Source organism: Callithrix jacchus, chromosome 1 (genome assembly GCF_049354715.1).
Source record: "Callithrix jacchus isolate 240 chromosome 1, calJac240_pri, whole genome shotgun sequence".
In the NCBI taxonomy this organism is placed as follows: domain Eukaryota; kingdom Metazoa; phylum Chordata; class Mammalia; order Primates; family Cebidae; genus Callithrix; species Callithrix jacchus.
The window spans coordinates 189349972-189372540 of record NC_133502.1 but is presented as its reverse complement, the minus strand read 5'-3'; the positions used below and the strand labels follow the sequence as shown (position 1 = coordinate 189372540).

At 55.5% G+C, this 22569-nt stretch overlaps 1 protein-coding gene across 2 annotated transcripts in view; it reads right to left on the bottom strand.

Annotated features, from left to right (window-relative positions):
• The window catches only part of NFAM1 (NFAT activating protein with ITAM motif 1), a 48192-nt gene that overhangs the window by 4093 nt on the left and 21530 nt on the right, over nucleotides 1-22569 (bottom strand). For both annotated transcript variants that reach the window (XM_054239055.2, XM_054239054.2), the window contains exons 4-5: nucleotides 9216-9314; nucleotides 46-135 (exon numbers count right to left, since the gene is read on the bottom strand). In XM_054239055.2, coding sequence (XP_054095030.2) covers nucleotides 46-135; nucleotides 9216-9314 — 189 coding nt within the window. The remainder of the gene's footprint in view (nucleotides 1-45; nucleotides 136-9215; nucleotides 9315-22569) is intronic.

Here is a 22569-nt window from a genome sequence, read left to right as displayed (position 1 = left end):
TCAGATGCAGTGAGAAGCCAGGCTTGTGGCCCCGAGCCTGTGTACCTTGGAGTTGGGGCTGTGCGTGGCGGTGGGTGGGCTGCCAGTCTCACTCTCGATGCAGGCATAGACCTCCGTCTCGCGGCGCTGCAGAGCCTGCAAGAGACAGGGTGCCACGATCAGGGGCAGGTGTGCAGAAGGACAGTCCCCGGCCCCAGCAGCTGGCCTCCCTGCCTGTTACACACTCTGCCATGGGAGCCCAGGGGAGGGTGGAGCCCGGCCACACCTTTGCACCTGCCACCCCATTTCCCAGAGTCACCTTGCCCCTTCCCTGCCTGTACAGGGCTGACCCCTCTCTGTTCTCTGCCACCTCCCTAAGCCCGCTTTAGGACTCCAGTAAAGCCTTGTGCTCCACCTGGCAGGTTTTATCCAGGCTTCCACCTGGCTCTCCAGAGAAAAGGCCAGGTCTCCTCCTGCTGTCCCTGCCTGTCCCTAGGCTCTCAAGGGCCTGGCAGCCAGCAGGCCTGTGCAATGACACCTGTGGCCACTGCTCCAATAGGATGCCTCCCTGAACTCTGCCTTCCCACCCCTGCTCAAAGCCCAGGCTCCTGTGAGGGTCCTCCCACCCACCCGCACCCTCTAGCTCTCCCCCTCCCCACAGCCTGTACTCAAGGATAATCAGGCACCCACTGGGGTCACACTCCCTGGTCATTGGGCCAGTACTCTTCTGGGGGACTCCAGAGTCCTGTCACTTTCCTTTCATTCCTCTCAGCCACCCCTCCCGGGCCACCTGGGCTGTAGCCATCACCCATATGCGCCTCCCTGGAGATCTCAAGCTCCTGCCATCCACTCTCTGACCACAGGCCCTCCATAGCCCAAGCCTCCTCCCAGGAAACCCAAGTGAGTGTCGAGCTCAGCTGCAGTTGGAGGCCTTGCCCCGGGCCTCATGGCTCCTGTACTGGATCATGTCAGAATCCTGCTCCCACCAGCATCTCACCAGACTGGGAACCCCTTGAGGGCAGGGACCATGCCTAGTTTGTCTCTGGGTTCCTGATCCCACAGCTGTGCTTAGCACCCAACAAGCTATCGTGAGGGGCTTCCCCGTCACTCAGGTGTCCTAGGACTCACTCACTCTTGGCCCAGCTAAGAGAGGCCTGACCAGAGACCTCAAGGGGGTAGAAAGAACCGGGGCTTTTGGCGGGGCATGGGGGCTCACACCTGTAATCCCAGCACTTTGGGAGGCCAAGGCGGGCAGATCACGAGGTCAGGAGACCATACTGTCCAACATGGTTAAACCCCATCTCTACTAAAAATACAAAACTTAGCTGGGCGTGGTGGTGCCTGCCTGTAGTCTCAGCTACTTGGGAGGCTGAGGCAGCAGAATCACTTGAACCTGGGAGGCAGAGGTTGCAGTGAGCTAAGATCACAACACTGCACTCCAGCCTGCTGACAGTGAGACTTTGTCTCAAAAAAGAACCGGGGCTTTAAAATCAGACGAGAGTAGGTTCAAATCTCAGCTCTGACTTCTGCCGGCCAAAGGCAACCCCTTAACCTCTCCATGCCTCAGTTGCCACGTCTATAAAATGGGAATAATCACATCTATTTTGCAGGTTCAACGCATGATTAAATGAGATACTGTGCACAAAGAGCCCCGCCCATAGGCAGGCAAGTAGTAGGTGCTTTATAGGCTGCTGTTGAATGGTCAAGAGATGCATGATGCCTTTCCACTCCCCTCTGGGATCACAGACCAGACAGACCCTCCCTCAGAACCTGTTGGGCTTCACAGCAGAGCCCACCAACAGCCTGAACAAGAGCAGAAGCCTTTCCTTCCTGAGTATACATGTCATGTGGATGCCGGCTGGTTGCCAAGGAGGCGGTTTCCCTGGCAACAGGCAAGCAGGGGTTGCTGAGGCAGGCTGGAGAGACAGGTGGTGCTCAGAGGCAAGAGGAGGGTAGGAGGTGGGAGGCGGGAGGCTGGAGGGGAGGAGGGAGGGAGGCAGGCGCCAAGAGGCAGCTGGGCATGAAAATCCAAGTAATAAACCATTTGGCACTTGGGAGACCCTCACTTCAAGGGCATCAGGCGTGGGGATGGCGGGATGGCCCTGGGGACCAGTTCAAGGGGTCTTTGAGCCAGAAATAGGCTGGGTCTGGGGAGAGGGGCTTTCAAACTGCCTCCTTGTAGGAAAGGGACCAGGGCTGCCCCAGGAAGAAGCCCCATTTCCAGTGGAGAGAAACTTCCAAGGCCTGCCCTGGCTTGTGTGGCCTTCATACCTGCCCGGAGCACCAGGTACCCCCGCTACCCTGGCACCCAGGATGGGAATGTTCCTCTGTGGTCCTGTGCCCTCCACCCTCCACCCACTCAGGCCCAGACCCCTGTGAGGTCTCGAGATCTGACAGTCTCTCTGAGCTAGACGTTTCTGGTCACAGAGAGAAGGGAGGGGAGCAGCCTCCTTGCCTGTGTCCCGGCAGAGGAGCAGGTCTGGGGACCCACAGGTGGTTCCCTCCCTCCTGTCCAGCTCAGCCAGGCTGCCCAGAACACATGAGCCCAGAGAGGGTGGGCGATGCAGGGCCAGAGAAGACCAGCCTGCCCTAGGACGCTGCAGGCCCCTGACCCACACAGTGGAGGAGTAGGCGAGTGGGTGAGTGGGCAAGTGGGAGAGGAGGCAGTGGTGCAGCGGGCAGGGCGGGAGCAGCTTCGGGGCTGAGGGCATGGGAGGTTGTGGAGGTGGCCACCAATTAGCAGCTGCTGAGTGAAGCCTTCAACAAGTCCTGACCTGCTGGGGTGCATCTATATGCAAGGTCTGACCTGCATCACCAGGCTGTGAAATGCAGGGTGCTGCCTTGGCAACAGGACACCCTCTGAGCCATGAACCATCCCCTCTTGGCCCTCCATTAGGTTTGTCTGCTGGGAGATTGCACAGGCCTTGGAAGGGACTGCTTGTGGGGCTGGGCTGGGGGTGGGCTGGGGCTGGGCTGAGCTGGGCTAGGGGCTTTGGGGTAGGGGCTGGGGACTGGGCTGAGCTGGGGGTTGGGGGTTGGGGGCTGGGCTGGGCTGGGGATTGGGGGCTGGGGGTTGGGGATTGGGGGTTGGGGGCTGGGCTGGGGGTTGGAGATTGGGGGTTAGGGGCTGGGCTGGGCTGGGGATTGGGGGTTAGGGGCTGGGCTGGGTTGGGGGTTAGGGGTTGGGGGCTGGGCTGGGCTGGGGATTGGGGGCTGGGGGTTGGATGTTGGGGGTTGGGGGCTGGGGGCTGGGGGCTGGGTTAAGGGTTGGGGGTTGGGGGTTGGGGGCTGGGCTGGGCTGGGGGTTGGAGGTTGGGGGTGGGGGTTGGGCTGGGGGTTGGAGGTTGGGGGCTGAGCTGTGGGCTGGACTGGGGGTTGGGGGTTGGGGGCTGAGCTGGGGGCTGGGGGCTGGGGGCTGGGCTTAGCTGGGGGTTGGGGTTTGGGGTTTGGGTGTTGGGGGCTGGGAGCTGGGCTGGGGGTTGGGGGTTGGGGGTTGGGGGCTGGGCTGGGGGCTGGGGGCTGGGGGCTGGGCTGTGGCTGTTTGTCTGGGATCCAGGCCCTCCAGGCCCTTTGCCTCCTGCTGCCAGTGGGCAATGGTGCTGACCCCAGTTGTCATCCAACTGCCAGAGGTGTGAAGTCAACGGCAAGGCCTTCCTCCAGGGAGGCTGAGGCCAGAGCTGAGGTTAGCATCCCTGGGCCTGGACCTAGTCTGAGGGTCTTGGACTTTGCCGGTGAGGGTGAGATTCGGGGGTGTTTTTCGGGAAGGAGTACACTCCTTGGAGAAGCAATTCAGCTGTAGACCAGGCACTGGCAATGGGGAGCCCCTGGAGGCCTTCCTCACCAGGCACCAGAGTTGTGTGTTAAAAAGATCCTTCCGGCTACAGCTCAGAGCAGGAGTGGGAGCAGGAGGGACTGGAGGCTGAGAGCAAGATCAAGGACACTGAGCCGGGCAGGTCTGGGACAGAGCCCCTGGGTGGGTGGGGGCTCTGAGTACTGCTGCTGGAGGAGGATGCAGACCACATCCTGACACCTCACATTTGCTACTGGGTGTCCCCCCTTCCCTGCGCCAGGCCCCGTGGAACCCCAGACACCCTGGGAGGTAAGAACAGGCTTCTGCCCAGCATAGAGCACGTGATCCCTGAGCACCTACTGTGTGCCAGGTGCCAGGCTGGTGTGGGACAAGGAGGAAGCTCCAGACTGACAATCATCTCAGTAAAAGGTGCCCATGAGGACACTGGAGGCACTCAGAGAAGGAAGACAGGGAGGCTGTGACGGGACAGGAGAGGAGGGAGGCTGCAATTTTGAAAGAAAAGTCAGGAAAAGGCTGCACTGAAAGGTCCCATGCAAGTAGAGAGCTGAAAGAATGAGGGAGCAGGCTGGGCACAGTGGCTCATGCCTGAAATCCCGGCACTCTGGGAGGCCAAGGCGGGTGGATCACAAGGTCAAGAGATTGAGACCAGCCTGGCCAACATGGTAAAACCCCGTCTCTACTAAAAATGCAAAAATTAGCTAGACATGGTGGCGGCGCCTGTAGTCCCAGCTACTAGGGAGGCTGAGGCAGGAGAATTGCTTGAACACGGGTGGTGAAGATTGAGTGGAGATCGAGCCACTGCACTTCAGCCTGGTGACAGAGTGAGACTCTGTCTCAAAAAAAAAACAAAAAAAACCCTTGCTCATCTAACCCCATCTTGGTGTCTCTGTCTCAGAGGGCCATGTTTATGGCTTAGCAGGATCACTAACTGCTGCCAGGTGGAAACAAACAGGGGTGGGGGTGGGTAGGGGGACATGGGGAGGGGAGAGGTTAAAAATAAACCAGCTTCTTGGAGACCAACTGCAGGAATCCAGGCAAGAAATGGGACTGGCTCCCACCACTGCTAGCGCTGGGGCAGTGAGAAGAGTTGGATTTTGGATACATTTTGAAGCAAGATTTGCTGACGGATCAGTTATGGGCAGTGATTGAAAGACAGATGGAGAGAACAACTTCAACATTTCCAGCGAGCAATGGGAAGGATGGAGCAGCGATGAGGAGATGGGGGGAAGAGGCACTCAGAGGGGTAAAGAATTGGAATTTGAGACCGGGCACAGTGGCTCATGCCTGTAATCCCAGCACTTTGGGAAGCTGAGGTGGGTAAATCATTTGAGATCAGGAGTTAGAGACCAGCCTGGCCAACATGTCAAAACCCCATCTCTACAAAAATTAGCCAGGTGTGGCAGTATGCACCTATAATCCCAGCTATTCAGGAGGCTGAGGCAAGAGAATCACTTGAACCTGGGAGGCGGAGGTTGCAGTGAGCTGAGATCTCGCTACTACTGCACTCCAGGCTGGGTGACAGAGGAAGACTCTGTCTCAAAAAAAAAGAAAAGAAAAATTGGAGTTTGGTTTGAGAGAGACGCCATTTAGACATTCAAGTGGGGTTGACTCTGGTGTTCAGAGATGTCTGGGCTGGAAATTTAAAGTTGGGAGTTGTCAGGATGTAGACGGTCTTCAGAACCTTGGGGCTAAATGAGGTCACCCAGTGGAGGGATGAAGATGGGGGGAGAGGGGTCGAAGGATGGGTTCCAACATTTACTTCAGTCTTTGCAGGACAGGTTTCCACTGGTTCTGGAGAAGGAACCAGTGAAAGGGACTGAGGAGGCATGGCAGCGAGGCAGGGGAAGATCAGGAGAGGGTGGAATGTTCTGGAAGCAAGTGAAGAAAGTATGTTGAGGAGGAGGGAGAGCTCAAGGGTGTCAGATGCTGCTGATTCATCAAGGGAGGTGAGGGACGAGAACTGCCCATAGGTTTAACCATGTGGAGTCAGTGAGGACTGAGAAGGAAGGTTCTGGCGAAGAGGAGGGCTGTAAGCAAACAGAGAGGAACAGAAAGGAGAGGAGAGGGTCTGAAGGTGAGAGGGACCTGACAACAGTGGAGCAACTCATCCGCCTCCGGGTTCAAGTGATTCTCCCGCCTCAGCCTCCCAAGTAGTTGGAACTACAGGCATGTGCCACCACGCCTGGCTAATTTTTTATATTTTTAGTAGAGACGGGGTTTCACCGTATTGGCCAGGCTGGTCTCGAACTCCTGACTTCATGATCCACCCGCCTCGGTCTCCCAGAGTGCTAGGATTATATAGGCTTGAGCCACCAGGAACTCTGTTCTAAGGTGCTGTGGAGAAAGGGCAGGGAGCTGGAGGGAGAGGCAGGCTCAAGGAATTTCAGACGGAAGAAGTCGCAGCATGTTTGTAAGCTGTAAACCAGGATTGCACTGTTAACCCTATTCTGTAGATCATGGAACTAAGACTCAGGAAGTTTAAGGAGCAGAACCAGTGAGCAAAAGAACTAGGCTTAGATGGGGGTTTTGGTTTTGGTGGGTCTCTCTGACTCACCCCAAATTCATGCTTTTAATCAATTTGCTCTTTTATTTTTAAATTTATTTAATTTATTTATTTATATTGAGACAGAGTCTCCCTCTGTCACCCAGGCTGGAGTGTAGTGGCATGATCTCAGCTCACTGCAACTTCTGCCTCCTGGGTTCAAGTGATTCTCCTGCCTCAGCCTCCCAAGTAGCTGAGACTACAGGCATGAACCACCACACCCAGCTAATTTTTATATTTTTAGTAGAGAAGGGGTTTCATCAAGTTGGCCAAGCTGGTCTCAAACTCCTGACCTCAGGTGATTCGCCCACCTTGGCCTCCCAAAGAATAGGTCAAATTTTTAAAAAATAAATTGAAGTAGTAGCAATAGATAATTAGAAAAGAAAGTGAAGCCGGGCTCGGTGGCTCACGCCTGTAATCCCAGCACTCTGGGAGGCCGAGGCGGGTGGATCACGAGGTCAAGAGATCGAGACCATCCTGGTCAACAAGGTGAAACCCCGTCTCTACTAAAAATACAAAAATTAGCTGGGCACGGTGGCAGGTGCCTGTAATCCCAGCTACTCAGGAGGCTGAGGCAGGAGAACCCAGGAGGCGGAGGTTGTGGTGAGCCGAGATCATGCCATTGCACTCCAGCCTGGGTAACAAGAGTGAAACTCTGTCTCAAAAAAAAAAAAGAAAGAAAAAGAAAATAACATGAAAATGGGGACAACACCTATACCCCAAAGCCTTATTAAGAAGGGTTGATAAAATATAACAGGTGTGAAGTCCTGCCATGATGCCTGGCACGTAGTAGGTACACAACAAATGGCACTTGATATCATCATCGCTGTGAGTGCCATTGTCCTCTGCCCAGGTCCAATCCCAGTGGGTAGACCCTTGTGTCAAGGGCTCAGCAAAGTCCTACGATCTCTCCGCTCCAAACTGCTTCGCAACCCTGCAAGCAGGTAGCTCTCTTCAGAGAAGTCAGGCTGAGTCCTAGCAGCTTCTAAACCCAGGCAAAAAGGGAGCTCTACTTTTCAAAAGAGCTCTTCTATTAAAAACAATCTCATAGAAGGATATTTATTCGTGTGGAAGGATGTTCATGAAAAAATTGCTATATTACTCCAATTAAAAAAGAAGGATGTGTGAGTGTGTATGGGTTTCTTTGTATATATTTATAGAAAAAAATACTGGAAAATATATTAGCCAATGTTACTAGCATTTATCCTGGAAGAAGATGGGATTAGGGTGCTGGTTATTTTCTTCTTATACATATATATATATATATATATATATATATATATTTCACATATGTGTATGCTGGGGAGAGGGAAAGTGAGAGTGAGAGGGAGAGAGAGAGAAAATATTTTCATCTAACAGTTGACACCAGAATCCCTGGTAGGGAAAATACCACCACGAGATGCTGGGAGACAGGAGAGAATATGAGGAAGGCTCTGGCCACGTGCAAAGCTGTGGCTGATGGAAATTCCCCAGGGCAGAGAGGCTGAGAGCCCTCTGAGAAATACCGTATTCCACTTGAAACTAACTGTTGGCACTGCCCCACAGGGACATTTCCTGGCCTCGATGCCACCCGCCCCATCCTCAGCAGACAAGGCGTCCTCTGTGTGGAGTTTGGTGGTGTAGTTATAGTGAGTTGATGTTGTGGGGACAGAAACTGCAGCACGTGTGAGGAGAACCCAAGTGCCCACACAGCCAGGGATCGTGCACCTGCAGAAACCGCAGGGCCCCAGAACGGCTCTGTGTCTCCCGGGCGCGGAGTGGAGATCCCACCTGGCAGTGCCAGATCTCACGGGATGGGGACCCCAGCTGGCACTGGGTGGCATTTGTTCTTCACTTGCTTTGCTTGGAGCATATGTTCCTCGTGGAGCTGAAAGGAGCATAGCAAGAAGAGTGTTCCCCGCCCTCCCAAGCCCCAGCTACTGGGCCGAGGGCCGCATGCTGGCCAGCTGGCCGGGCTGGGGCGGCCTGGCCTCCTCGTCCCCTACGCTGCAGCCACACCCACATCTCCAGGAAGATCGTTTAGGAAAATGCCTAGGACACAGCAGGGAGTGGAGCAAACAGGGTCCCAATCCGTGTCGCCGCTGTGAAGGTGACGGTGTCTGCATGTGCCAGGAGGGGAGAGAGCAAATAGTTAAAAATCACCGAGGCGTTAAGGGCGTGGGATGGCGCCTGACCTCTTCCGCTTTTTGTGATTTGTGTTGTTTGTGCAATAAAAACTGGAGGAAGTGCGGACAGTTGTTTGGTCAGATGAAGGAGCTTTCTTCACCCTCACCAACTTGTGCCCTCACTTGTTGCAGAGTGAGGGGCCGTGTCAAGGAGGGGAACAGGGCATGGGGGGCACCTGGCATTCGTATGCTTTCCAGGGGGCCTGCACATGTCATCTCTTTTCAGCTTCACAGAAATTCCACAAGGTGGGAATTGTTGTCCCTATTTTACAGATGAGGAACTTGAGGCTAGGAGAAGTCACACAGCTGGTATAAGACTGAAGCAGGGGGCCAGGCGCAGTGGCTCATGCCTGTAGTCCCAGCACTTTGGGAGGCGGAGGTGGGCGATCATGAGGTCAGGAGTTCAAGACCAGCCTGACCAACATGGTGAAACCCCGTCTCTACTAAAAATACAAAATTAGCCACGCATGGTGGCGTGCGCCTGCAATCCCAGCTACTAGAAAGGCTGAGGCAGGAGAATCGCTTGAACCCGGGAGGCACAGGTTGAGTGAGCTGAGATCGTACCACTGCAATCCAGCCTGGGCCAGCCTGGGTGACAGAGCAAGATTCTGTCTCAAAAAAAAAAAAAAGAAAGAAAGAAAGAAAAGGACTGAGCCAAGGAATCAGACCCTGCCTCAGGCCTGAGAGCAGTGGAGGGAGCCTGGGCCCTGGGACTCACTGTGTAGACGGATTCTGCAGGAGGCTGTTTGGGGCTGCTGGCAGATCTTGGAGCTGGGCACTTCCTGGTGGGGTCCTTCCGTGGAGCCTGCATCTGCCTCTGTAGGGAGAAAGGAGTCAAGGCCAGGGATGAGTGGCTCCCATCGTCCTCCCCGTGCAGACCTCACCAGGGGAAAGGATGGCAGATTGTCTTGAGGCCACACAGAGATTCATCCCTCTGTCCCTCCCACTCACCCTCTCCAGTGAAACATGGCGAATGCCTCCAAGACCTGCATCAAGCCACTCATGCACCTGGAGACACAGGAAATGGAAGAGGCCCACACGAGGTGTGGCCCCCGGACGGAGCACCTGGCTGTAGGGACGCAAGCTGCTGGGCCCAGTGCCAGTGGGGCAGGACCCAGGGACCAAGCCGGCTGTTGTGGGTGGGCCTCTAGTGGCACCAGCCAGGCCTGGTGTCCAGTCCTGCCCTGCTGTCACTCACTGGCTCAAGCCAGTTCCCCTCTCTGGGCCTTGGTTTCTTTTTTCATTTTTTTTGAGAAGGAATTTCACTCTTTTTTTTTTTTTTTTTGAGACGGAGTTTCGCTGATGTTAACCAGACTAGAGTGCAATGGCACGATCTTGGCTCACCACAACCTCCGCCTTCTGGGTTCAAGCAATTCTCCTGCCTCAGCCTCCCGAGTAGCTGGGACTACAGGTGCATGCCACCACACACAGCTAATTTTTGTATTTTTAGTAGAGACGGGGTTTCACCTTGTTGACCAGGATGGTCTCGATCTCTTGACCTCGTGATCCACCCACCTCAGCCTCCCAAAGTGCTGGGATTATAGGCGTGAGTTACCGTGCCCGGCCAGAATTTCACTCTTGTTGCCCAGTGGCCCAATCTTGGCTCACTGCAACCTCCACCTGCTAGGTTCAAGCGATTTTCCTGCCTCAGCTTCCCGAGTAGCTGGGACTGCAGGTGTGTGCCAACACGGTTGGCTAATTTTGTATTTTTAGTAGAGACAAGGCTTCGAGATGTTGGCCACGCTGGTCTTGAACTCCTGACCTCAGGTGATCCGCCCGCCTTGGTCTCCTAGTGCTGGGATTACCATGAGCCACCATGCCTGGGGGTGGGCCTTGGTTTCCTCAGCAATAACCCTCCTTTGTGAGATTGTTGCTAAGATTCAAGGAGAGCACAGGGAGCAGGTGCCCGGTGCTAAGGAGGTGGCGCTTCGGGGGTCCTTGGCCAACCAGCACACACTTGATAGCACCGGGAACCAGGCAGTGTGAGGAAGTGGGCACCGTCCCTAGCCTCCTGAAGTTTAGGGGCCCGTGAAGAGATAGAGGATGAACCCGCAGTTTTGCCAAAACATGGTATGTGGGCTGATCGCGGGTCATGGAGCCTCTGGCACACGAGGAGGAAACCAGTGCCCCACTGGGCAGAAGCAATATTGAAGGTGAAATCCTGAGGGCAAGTTCATTTAGCAAGAGAGGGAGGAGGGAGCCCCAGGAAGAGGGAACAGCAGGTGCCAAGGCCTGGTGGTCCTGAGGCACTAAGAGAAGGTCAGTGTAGGCCAGGCACGGTGGCTCACACCTGTAATCCCAGCACTTTGGGAGGCTGAGGTGGGCAAATCATGAGGTCAGAAGTTCAAGACCAGCCTGGTCAACATGGCAAAACCCCTTCTCTACTAAAACAACAAAAATTAGCCAGGCGTGGTGGCGAGTACCTGTAATCCCAGCTACTTGGGAGGCTGAGGCAGGAGAATCACTTGAACCGGGAGGCGGAGCTTGCAGTGAGCTGAGATCACACCACTGTATTCCAGCCTGGTGACGAAACAAGACCCCATCTCAAAAGAAGAGAGAGAGAGAGATAAGGTCAGTGTGGCCAGAGAGGAGAGCCTGCCTGGGAGGGGCCGGAGTGGCCGTGCAGGCTTTGTGAAGAGCACAGGAGATAACTGAGGGCTGGAAGTGGGAGCCAGGTCAGAGCTGCGCTGGAGAAAGACCCCGCTGGCTGCTGCCTGGAGCGCTAATGGTCACGGTGGAGGCTGGGCCCGGCCTGCTGGGAAGGTGAAGCCTGGGCAGGTCAGGAGGCGGTGCAGGCAGCCCTCTGGAGGCAGAGGGAGGTGGCCTGGACGTCCCCGCTCATTGCAGGCACCACACTGTCACTGCTGACAGTGGAGCCACAACTGCCTCATCTCAGGGCAGGAGCTAATTAAAAACCCTGGCCTCCTGCCAAACCCCAGCCCATTTACTGCAGGATTAGCTGTTGAGAGCTACTTAACTCTCAGGCAGAAGCCGGTGCCACCCCCAGTCACAGCATATAATGGCTTAGAGCATGGAGCCAGGTAGGACTCTGAACACCAGACCTGCCTTCTCTCATGGGCCTCTCCACAAACCTGCAGGCGAGTCTTTTCATCACCTGACAGAGAGGAGGCTCAGAGAGGGCAGGTGACTTTCGGAGGCCATGAAGCCAGGAAGTGGCAGATTTGAATCTGGATCTGTGTTTCACCAAGATACCGACGAGATGAGAGCTGGAGTTGTCACTCCTCTGCTTTGTTAGAAGGTGTAAGCCTCACAGACTCAGAGAAGTGCTGGCATCTGCGTAGCACTTGCTAGTTTACAAAGTCTGCAGGGACCTGTCCTTATTTTCATTTAATTCTCAAAACAGCCTGAGGAGGTGGGCATGGAATTGCTCATTTAACAGAGGGAACCAGGTACAGTGGCTCATAAATCCTAGCACTTTGAGAGGCCGAGGCAGGTGGATCACTTGAGGTCAGGAGTTCAAGACCAGCCTGGCCAACATAGCAAAACCTCATCTCTACTAAAATTACAAAAATTAGCTGGGTATGGTGGCTGGCATCTGTAATCCCAGCTACTCGGGAGGCTGAGACAGGAGAATTGCTTGAACCTGGGAGGCAGAGGTTGCAGTGAGCCGAGATTGCGACATTGTACTCCAGCCTGGACAAAAGGAGTGAGACTCGCAGAAACAAAACAAAACAGAGGGGGGAAACTGAGACTTGTCCATCTGGTAAAGAGCTGTCCTTGGATCAAACCCAGATGTCCTCAAATCCAGGGTCCCCTCCCCTGCTTCTTTTTTTTTTTTTTTTTTTTTTTTTTGAGACGGAGTTTCGCTCTTGTTACCCAGGCTGGAGTGCAATGGCACGATCTCGGCTCACCGCAACCTCCGCCTCCTGGGTTCAGGCAATTCTCTTGCCTCAGCCTCCTGAGTAGCTGGGATTACAGGCACGCGCCACCATGCCCAGCTAATTTTTGTATTTTTAGTAGAGATGGGGTTTCACCTTGTTGACCAGGATGGTCTTGATCTCTTGACCTCGTGATCCACCCGTCTCGGCCTCCCAAAGTGCTGGGATTATAGGCGTGAGCCACCGCGCCCGGCCACCACCTGCTTCTTGAGGGCATTGTCATAGTCAGAGGCTGTGCTCCACCCCAGGGCACCTTGGTGCCTCCTCTTGTCAGGCAGCTGGGGACCTGGTGTCTGTGTCCTCACTGAGCCGGCCGGCTTGGACACCGCCGGGGCTGAGGATGTGAGCTCACGTGCAGTGGCTCTCCTGCAAGGCTGACCTGGGCTCAGCTCTTTGGCCCTGCCGGGGCTGGAAAGCACGGTCCCTGGAGCTCAGCTGTCGGTGTCCCTCCCCGGTCCTGGGCCTGGGCTAGGCATGGAGGACCCCGTGGTGAGAGAGACCCAGGCCTAGCCTCGAGGCTCTATCAGTGAGACTGCTGGGGCTGCCAGAGAGGTGAGTGCCACTGCAGGGCCCCAGGAAGGAGCCCAGGTCTGCAGGGGACTGCAGCAGTCTCAGCGCCATCTTGCACTGTCTTCTGAAAACAGAAGAGGAATTCCTAAGCTCTCCGAGGCTGAGAAGGTGTCTGAGGCATGGCGAACAGCTTGGGGGCAGGAGTATCTAGATGTGTCAGGGATGCACAGAGGGATGGACAGTGAGACGGAAAGGAGGTGAGCCACAGGCCAGCACAGGTGGGGCCACGAGAGGCCAAATGCCACGGTGTCTACCCAGAGGGCAGTGGGGGCCAGCAGGGCAGGGAAGTGGCAGCAGTTGCATTGTATAAGCCTCCCTCTGCTGCCACAGGTGTGGGGTAGACTGCAGGTTGGGGCTGGCAAGGGGAGGAGGCAGGATCTCTAGGAAAGAGGCCTCCTGGGGGTGCTGGGGAGGCTGGGCTGGGGCAAGGGTTCCCATGGAACAGGGAGGGAGCCTTCTTGAAAACTCAGATGGGCGCCATTGCACTATGGGGGCAGGGCTGCTCTGCTCCCTGCCCACCCCTGCCCATCCCTGCCCATCATGCCCACCGAGTGCTCTGTCCTCGGGGCCAGCATTTGCCCTTTCAACTGTGGTTTTCAGATGAATCACTGATGTGGCTTCTCCCACCCTGCCCAGCTCTCTGTGGCCCAAGTCTCCTCCCCTAGTAGACAGTGGTGGGGCAGGGAGTTACCAGGCGTGGGCTGAGATCCACCTCTGAACACCAGGGCTGCTGCCATCAGCAGCTCAGGATGCCTGTCGGGCCTCAGTTTCCTCCTCTGTAAAATGGGAGCAATAATGTGGCCTTGCCTACCTCACACTCCGGCCACTTCTGACTTATCTTCCAGGTCCTCATGTGCCTTTATCCTGTCATTCCTTCCACAAGCACGCACTGCATGCCAGGCTCCCCAGCTACTGGAGGCACTCAGTTCCCCTCCACCCCGCCCCCCCCCCCCCCCCCCCCCCCCCCGGCAAGGGCTATGCTTTGGCAGGACAGACAGCATAGAGACAAGCCAGGGGCCAGGCATGGTGGTTCACACCTGTAATCCCAGCACTTTGGGAAGCTGAGGTGGGCAGATTACCAGGTCAGGAGTTTGAGGCTAGCCTGACCAATATGATGAAACCTGATCTCTACTGAAAAAATACAAAAATTAGACGGGCATAGTGGCACACGCCTGTAATCCTAGCTGTGGCTTGAACCCGGGAGGCAGAGTTTGCAGTGAGCTGAGATTTTGCCACTACACTCCAGCCTGGGCAACAGAGCGAGACTCTGTTGCAAAAAAAAAAAAAAAAAAAAAAAAAAAAGATGGAAGCCAGGGCATGGCAGCAGACACCCTTATTCCAGGAGACACTGATGGAACCCTGAGCCCTGGATGCCCAGGAAACCCTAGGGAGGGGGCTGGATCCTGGACAGACTGAGTGCAGGGCTCGCTGAGGGGTGGGTGGGAGAGAAAAGAGCGAACGCAACTCCAGGGCTTGGGCCTGAGCATCAGGAGCACATTTGCTGGGACTCAGAGGGCTTGGGGACGAGGAGCAGTGCTCTGGATGCATGAGGTGGCAGTGCCCTCAGGCCCCATACGGGGCTGTGGAGCATGGTCTGGAGCTTGGGGAGGGGTCTGAGCAGCAGATTGTGTGGAGGGAGAATGGGCCCGCAGAGCAGAGCCTTCACTGCAGCACAGGCAGAGAACGGAAGGGCTCGGAGGAAGGGCCCCGGCTGCGCCAGAGGCCAGAGGTCACCAAGACGAGGGTGACCTAGCAAAGCTGCCCGTGGGGTGGGACAAAACCAGGAGGGCAGCGGGTCCTGGAACCAAGAGGAGGAGGGTGCTGTGAGGTGGGAGGCCTGCTGTGTCCAATGCCATGAGAGGAGGAGGGTCAGCTGCAGGGAGCGCCTGCTCTGAGAAGACCACTTTGACCCTCAAACCAGCCGGAAGCCCCCAAACCTGCTCTAATGGTGGGAATCATGTCGATCACTGCCCTCCCGAGGGAGAGACCTCTCCTCGTGCTCAAAGCACCTTAGAGCCACACCGGCCCCTCTGCGCCTTCTACAACCCCATGACATGGCTCCTCTGCTTGGCATCCCCACTGGGGAAACTGAAGCCTGGGGCACCCAGCCCACACTCACAGAAATTAGTAAGCCGCAGAGCTGAAACCTGTGCTTTTAAGCCCCCTGCTGACTTCGACTTTCTTTTTTCCTGAATGGGTCAAGACAGCGTAAGAGCTGATCTACCCAGCTGACTGAGAGTTTAGCTTGCTGTACTCCCTCTGTGTTCCCAGCTCTGTACAGGGCCTGACACATACTATGTGCTCAGCTGACATCAGTTTAAGGAATGAATGAATGAATTTCTGTTTGAGAAGTAGTCTCACTCTGTCACCCAGGCTGGAGGGCAGTGGTGCAATCTCGGCTCACTGCAACCTCCGCCTCCCAGACTCAAGCAATTCCCATGCCTCAGCCTCCTGAGTAGCTGGGATTATAGACATGCAATACCCCACCCAGCTAATTTTTGTATTTTTTATAGAGATAGGATTTCCCCATGTTGGCTAGGCTGGTCTCCAGCTCCCAACCTCAGGTGATCAGCCCACCTGGGCCTCCCAAAGTACTGGGACTACAGGTGTGATCCACTGCAACTGGCCTGAATGAATGAATTTAATGACAGGTGTGAAAGAGCCCTATAAATGATAAGCCCTTCCGCAAATGATAATTGAGGGCCTACTATGTGGGGGACCCTGTGCTAGAGGCTGGGGCTGCGTGTGGCAGGGAACAGGCTGAGAGGCACCCAGCCTCACAGAGCTGGCTTTGGGGAAGAAATGGAATAAGAGATCAGGGACCTACAGATGACGAGGGCAGAGGCAAGCGGGGTGGCAGAGAAGTAGCCACGGGAGGGCCTCTCTGAGAGAAGTAGTCCGGGAGGGCCTCTCTGAGGCCCTGTCCAAGCAGGGGGACACGGGAGTGGGGTCCAGAAAGGCAAGAAGGAGATCTCCAGGAGGCACTCCAGGTGCTGGAACACAGAGAACAAGGACGGCCCACGAGGCCTCTGCTGTTGAAGGGCCTGCGGGCAGGGCTGACAGTGCCACCTGTGGGTCATCCATTCCTGGGCTCCACCCCCGTCCCTGCTGCCCCAGCCCCTCCCAGCAGCCTCCATGGGTCTTCAGTTCTTGCTCCCTCCAGCTCCCATCTTCCTGGGGGTGTGAGCTCCGTGCCCTCCCTGCCTGGCCTTTGCAGGCACTGACCCCGAGGAGGCAAAGCCATTTTTCCAGACTCGGCCCAATGGGGTTGCACACTCTGCTCCTAGTCCTCACTGTCCCAAAGCTGCCACCTGCGGTTCCGGTCCACCCTCTGCCGCTTCTAGTTTGTAGTTTCCAGCCTTGATTCATTTATCCATCACCACAGGTGCTCCCGGGTCCTCTGTGCCTGGAGGGAATGTCTTTTTCCTGGACTCTCTCCTTTCCCCATCCTGCCGAGGCCCTAAGGGGCATCCACAGTGAACCTGGAGGCTCAGGGCTGCTTCAGCAATGCAAACGCAGCAGCAGCTCTGGGCCCCGGGTTCTCTTTCCCTTCCAGCCCAGGCTCTCACTTCAACTGTCCTCCCCAGGGGCAGGGGATGTGGAGGCAGCAGGAAGCTCCTACTGTGCGTCAGGCATCCAACTGGTGCCTCAAAAGTACTCTCCTGCAGATCACCCCAGGTCAGGAGTTTGAGATCAGCCTGGCCAACATGGTGAAACCCCGTCTCTACTAAAAATACAAAATTAGCCAGGCATGGTGGTGCGCACCTGTAATCCCAGCTACCTGGGAGGCTGAGGCAGGAGGATCCCTTGAACCTGAGAGGGGGAGGTTGTAGTGAGTCGAGATCACACCATTGCACTCCAGCCTGGGCAAAAAGAGTGAAACTCCATCTCAAAAAAAAAAAAGTGCTCTCCATCCATGTTCACTTGGTGGGCATGGTCTATCTGTACCCCCATTTCCAGAGGAGAAAACTGAGGCTCAGAGAGGGCCCAAACTTGACGAGAGGGCTTGCTCCCACCCTGCTGGCACTTAGCCTAGTGATGGCACACGAGACACTTTGCAGACATTCCTGGAAGCACAGGCAGGGAGGTGAGAGGAGGAGGAGGAGGAGGAGGAAGGCAGGAGTCACTGAAGCAGGGAGGAAGCTGGGACCAGAAGTCAAGCCCATGGCTCTGAGCTTTGCCCCCTCCTTCACTGATACCCTGACCAGTCCCTACGGTCCGGTCCCTTCTTTGTAGGGCAGGAGCTGGGGTTGCTCAGCAAGCAGGGGACTCAGGGTTAAGATCTCGCCTGGCCCTGTTCTGCCGCTCACCCGCTGTGCTTCGTGTACACAGAGGGCACTTGTGTGGGCCACTCCTGCAACCCTGGGTGGGGGTCCGCAGGCAGGGAGAGTCCCTTGTCACCTGTGCCTGAAGCCCAATTTCTGTGTCCACGGCCCAGCTCCTCCCCTGGCCTCGTTTTGAGCGCCTGCGGTCTGCTCAGTGGTGAAGAAATGGAGAGATATCCTACTTGCTGTCATCATGGGAAAAGCAGGAGGGAGGGAGGGAAGATATTGAGGGCGGGAATCCCGGCTGTGCAAGAAAGGCCCAGGCTGGGCATGTGGCAGGTGCACCCCTGTGCTGGCTTGGGGAGGGAGGTGGCCTGAGTCGGCAGGTCTCCATCCTAACCCTGGGTTCACGGAAGCTGAAGGAAGCATTCCCACCCATCTTGGGTCTTCCTGGCTCAGCTGGTCCCTCTGGCTGGGCTGGAGTCAAAGCCGAGCCCAGAGCCCTCCTGGACTTCACAGTGGCACCCAGGGCCTGCGGCTCACTTCACCCTGAAGCCCATCAACAGGGCAAGGTCAAAGTAGGACCAGTCATGCCAGGGTCAGCCCCACAGGAAGGAGGGAGCCAGCATCGCAGCTGAGGCCCTGACCTAGACGCCAGCTCACAGAAGGCAGGACATGCAGCCCCTGACGCTCCCCGGGGTGAACAGGGCCAAGTTCATGCTCTTTTAGCACCTCAGAGCCTTCTTGGGAAAAGCAATGACATCTTCAGCCTAAAGACAAGGATGGGAAACTAAAGCGTGCACTCTAGTCCCAGGCCTGCCACTTGCGGTGGCTCAGGCAAGCTGTGACCTTCAGCTTCCTTGCCCGCTCTTCCAGTCCACAGCTCACCTGACACCTGCCCGCCAGGCCCAGATCCAGACACCCCCAGGCTCAGGCCCACCCCGGAGGGACCAGAGCAAACCTCTTTGCCGAGTCCCTTTGGGTCCACTCAGCCTTTTACCCACTTCACTCACCACTTCCCCGAGGCCATCCTGGTCCAGCTCCTGTCTCCTCTGCCTGGACTTTGCAGTAGCTCCTCACTGGGTGTCCCTCACCCAGCCAGAGGGTCTGTAAGAATCTGGGTCTGATCCTACCCTTGTCTCACACAGAGTAAGGGCTGAAGTCCTTTCAATACCCCTACCTGGCCGGACCTCCTTCCACCTCCTATCCCCCTACTACACCAGCCACCTCAGCCCCGCTGCAGCTCCTGGGACACCCCATGCCCGCTCCTGCCCCAGAGGACCTGCTCCCACTGTTCTCCCGCCGAACACGCCCGGCCCAGGTGTGCACCTGCCTTCCTTCATTCCAGGTGCTTCTTCGTTCCCAGGCTGAGTTCCCCCAACACATCCCATCTGAGTTAAATGACCTATTCACTGGGTGGTTCATTGTCTCACCTCAGCGGGAATATCAATTTAATAAAAACAGATTTTCTTTTCTTTTCTTACTTTCTTTTTCCTTAATTCAAAACCACAATCAGAAGAAAGTTTCTTTTTTTTCTTAGATGGAGTCTCACTTTGTCACCCAGGGGCTGGAGTGCAGTGGTTCGATCTCTGCTCACTGCAACCTCTGCCTGCTGGGTTCAAGCAATTCTCCTGCCTCAGCCTCCCGAGTAGCTGGGAGGACACGTGCACATCATCATGCCCAGCTAACTTTTGTATTTTTAGTAGAGGTGGGGTTTTGCTATGTTGGTCAGGCTAGTCTTGAACTCCTGGCCTCAAGCGATCTGCCCACCTCAACCTCCCAAAGTTGGATTACAGGCGTAAGCCATCGCACCCAGCCTCTTTTTATTTTTTGAGATGGAGTCTTGTTCTATCGCCCAGGCTGGAGTGCAGTGGCATGATTCCAGCTCATCGCAACCTCTGCCTCCCAGGTTCAAGCGATTCTCCCACCTCAGCCTCCTGAGTAGCTAGGACTACACGCACCTGCTGACGTGCTCAGCTAATTTTTGTATTTTTAGTAGAGACGGGGTTTTGCCATGTTGGCCAGGCTGGTCTCGAACTCTTGACCTCGAGTGATCCGCCCGCCTCAGCCTCCCAAAGGGCTGGGATTACAAGCTTGAGCCACCGTGCCCGGCCTCAGAAACAGAGATTTCAGGATTCCAGTTTGGTCATTGCTACGTCCAAGTGCCTAGAACAGGGCCTGGAATATTGGAGGTGTTGAGTGTTTGCTAAATGAATGAGCACATGAATTCCCATGGAAGAGAGCTCTTCTCTGGGTGTGGGTAGGGTCTCGGCCTTTGGATGCAGGGGCTGAGCCTTCTTTGACCCAGGGAGACCCCGGTGATGGTGTCATTGCCCTCCCCTCACACCCAGGGCCGTTGCTGACTCAGCAGCCCTCAGGGTTGGCCCCAAAGGTCCCTGGAGGGCGGAGCAGTAGCCTGAGTTGCTAACAGCAGCTTCTAAGGAGCCCTGACCTGTCATCTTTGCACCCCTGGGCCTGAGAAAACCCAGCAGGTACTGCATCCTTTCCCTCAGCACGCTGCCTGAGCACCCTCATGTGCTGGGCACAGAGCCCCCAGACAAGACTGCCTCAGCCTCTGGCCTCCTGGCACTTGCTGCCAGATAGGAAGGGCAGGCCTGCATTGAACAGAAATCCATAGGGCTGGGTGACAATGAGCATGGGGGGCCAGCAGAGAAACTCCCTCCCCAGGCAGGGGCCACCTGCAGTGTGAGCAGGAGCTGTCCAGGTAAGGAGCCGGACCCAGCTACCCCATCCTGTACTCCAGCCCCGACTCTGCCTCACACTTACTATTGACCCTGGGCAAATTGCAACCTCTGAGCGTCACCTTCCAGAGCTGTGAAATGGGAAGAAACCTCCCTATGCGGGAGCTTGGCTGTTAGGCAACTATGCCACCTTGCTCCCGGCTGAATAAACTCCTTCCTCCTGTATTCAGTGTCCGAGAGGTCCATTTCCCGTGGCCCCTCCTGCTACATTTTTGGTGTGTTGGCCGGGAAGCGAGTCTCGGATAGCAGACGGCAGGAAAAAGTCTCTTAGGTGGTTTGCCTAGCCCTGTGGAGCATCCGTGCGGGGGACTCCTGCTCGCTGGGGTGACGCATCCTGAGAGCGCTCCGGGGCAGGTATTTGCCTGGTGGAAAAGCCTTGCCAGAGTGGAGCAGGGAGGCCCTGCAGTGTCGATCCACTCAGTGGCTGAACACCAAGGAGGAACGAGCATTTGGGGAAGTCTGGACAACTGAATTTGGTAAGATTGACCCTGGGAAAGTAGCCCACCCCGTTTGGTGGAAGCATGGCCTGATCACCCACGGGTGCCAGATTGGCACATTGGAAGGTAGCTCTCTGTAACCTTGGAAGCTTTTGCTTATATTTTTGAATTGGAAGGAGAGCAATCGGATGTGTGTGTGTGTCTGTGTGTGTGTGTGGTTGTGTGTCTGTGTCGTCGAACAATTTGTAAAAATTAGAGACAGCCACATAAGGCTGAGTGAAGAAGCCTCTGGGCGTTGTAAAAGGATTGAAGTGAATGTAAATGGGAAAGTGCTCCATGCTGCCTCTTGCTAGGTGGGAACTGCTGTGAGTGAGCTAACACTTTCCTAAGTGTGGAAATTGTTTCTTCGAATTGTTAACATGGCTTACTCCCATAGCCATTCCACCCCTTTAGAAACCATGCCGAAAAATTTCAAGAAGGGATTTAGTGGGAATTATAAAGTAACTATGACACCAGAGAAATTAAGGGTTTTATGCAGGGAAGATTGGCCAGCATTGAGGGTAGGTTGGCCCTCACAGGGGACCCTAGACAGCCCCTTGTCTCCAGAGTAAGGCATGAGGTTATAAACGGCGAGCTAGAACACCTTGATCAATTTCCATACATAGACTCGTGATTGCAGTTAGTGTTAAACCCTTCGAAGTGGCTAAGAGAGCAGGCAGTGACTGTTTTAGTAGCCAAGGGATACGCTGTTAGAAACCACCATCCCCCTCGCTGCCGAGAAACGTGGACTCCCAAGTCCAGGCAAATTCAGTGGCAGAAACAGACAGGATTTGCATGCATGAATACTTCAGTTATTAGAAGTAGCTAACCAGGCGTTTGTAAACCAAGAGGCGGTAAGCCAGAGGGAAAATCATAGGGAAAGGGAACGTCAGGCTCAACGGAAGGCTGACTTGATAGCTGCTGCTATGAGAGGAACGCCCCCAAGAGCATGGAAAAAGGGGGGTTCCTGGAAAGCCCCACAGTCCGCCCGCCTGTGCCTGCAATGCGATCAGTGTGCATTTTGTCAAGAAATAGGGCATTGGGAAAAAAATGCCCACAGTTAATGGGAGAACAGGGTGATCCTAAGCACGAGGATCCAGATAAAAAGTGAAGGAGCTCTGTTCAATCTAATGGAAGGGCCACTGGACTAAAAGAGAGGGGGGACGGACTCATATGCCCCCAAAGAGCCCACAGTCCAGACGACAACCCTGTAACCCCCCATGGGAAAAAGAAACAGAACCAATATTGTTAGCGCTATTAAGGTGCTAAGAGGACAGATTTTCTTGTACTTAATGGACTGCCTCTGCCCCCTTCTCCAGCAAAACCTGTTGTGCAAATAGAGGGCCACTATCCCATTCAAAAAGGAAACTCCCTGCAGCTAAAAATGCCTCAGGCAGGGGTCATCCAGGCTCTCACTATCCCTTGGGAAGGAGGGCAGAGACTTCCTAGCCAGAAGCGAAGACTGATATTATCACCCAGGCCCGTGCAGGGCTTGCTTGGCTTTGCACCCAACTCATACACACAGTTGGGATTATTGCCAGCAGAATAGCTGATTCACTTAATTGGACTTAAAGAATACCTCCTTAGCATTGGACTGGCCTCAGAGGGTCAAAAACTATTTGCATTTCAATGGCAGAAACCCAGAAGCAGGTGTAACCACTCAATACACCTGGACCCAGCTTCCCAGGGGGTCAAAAACTCTCATCATCCTAGGGGAGGCATCAGCCCATGACCGCCCCCCAGAAGCTTTTTGCTTGCATGCTGCCCCCGTATGCTGATAACCTTCTATTGGGACACCCCACGGCAGTCGGGTGCGCAAACAAATGCCTTACTTCAAGTCCTCCCTGTGGAGCTATGGTGGAGGGTGTGTGGAAGGGTGTGTGGGAGGGCACCTGTGCCAGTGGCTGGTAGCCCCTTCTTCCCTTCCAGCCTCCTGGGATCAAAAAACCCGGGCAGGGATTGCCTAATCTTCGGAGCTGGAGTGGTAGGCAGGAGGTTCCTGCAGGCCCTCTCAGGTTCTCAGCGGGATCAAAAGGGGCCCCACGGCAGCGCAGAGAGTGGGCACAGGAGAGGTGCCCTCAGTCCCAGTACAAGAGGCCA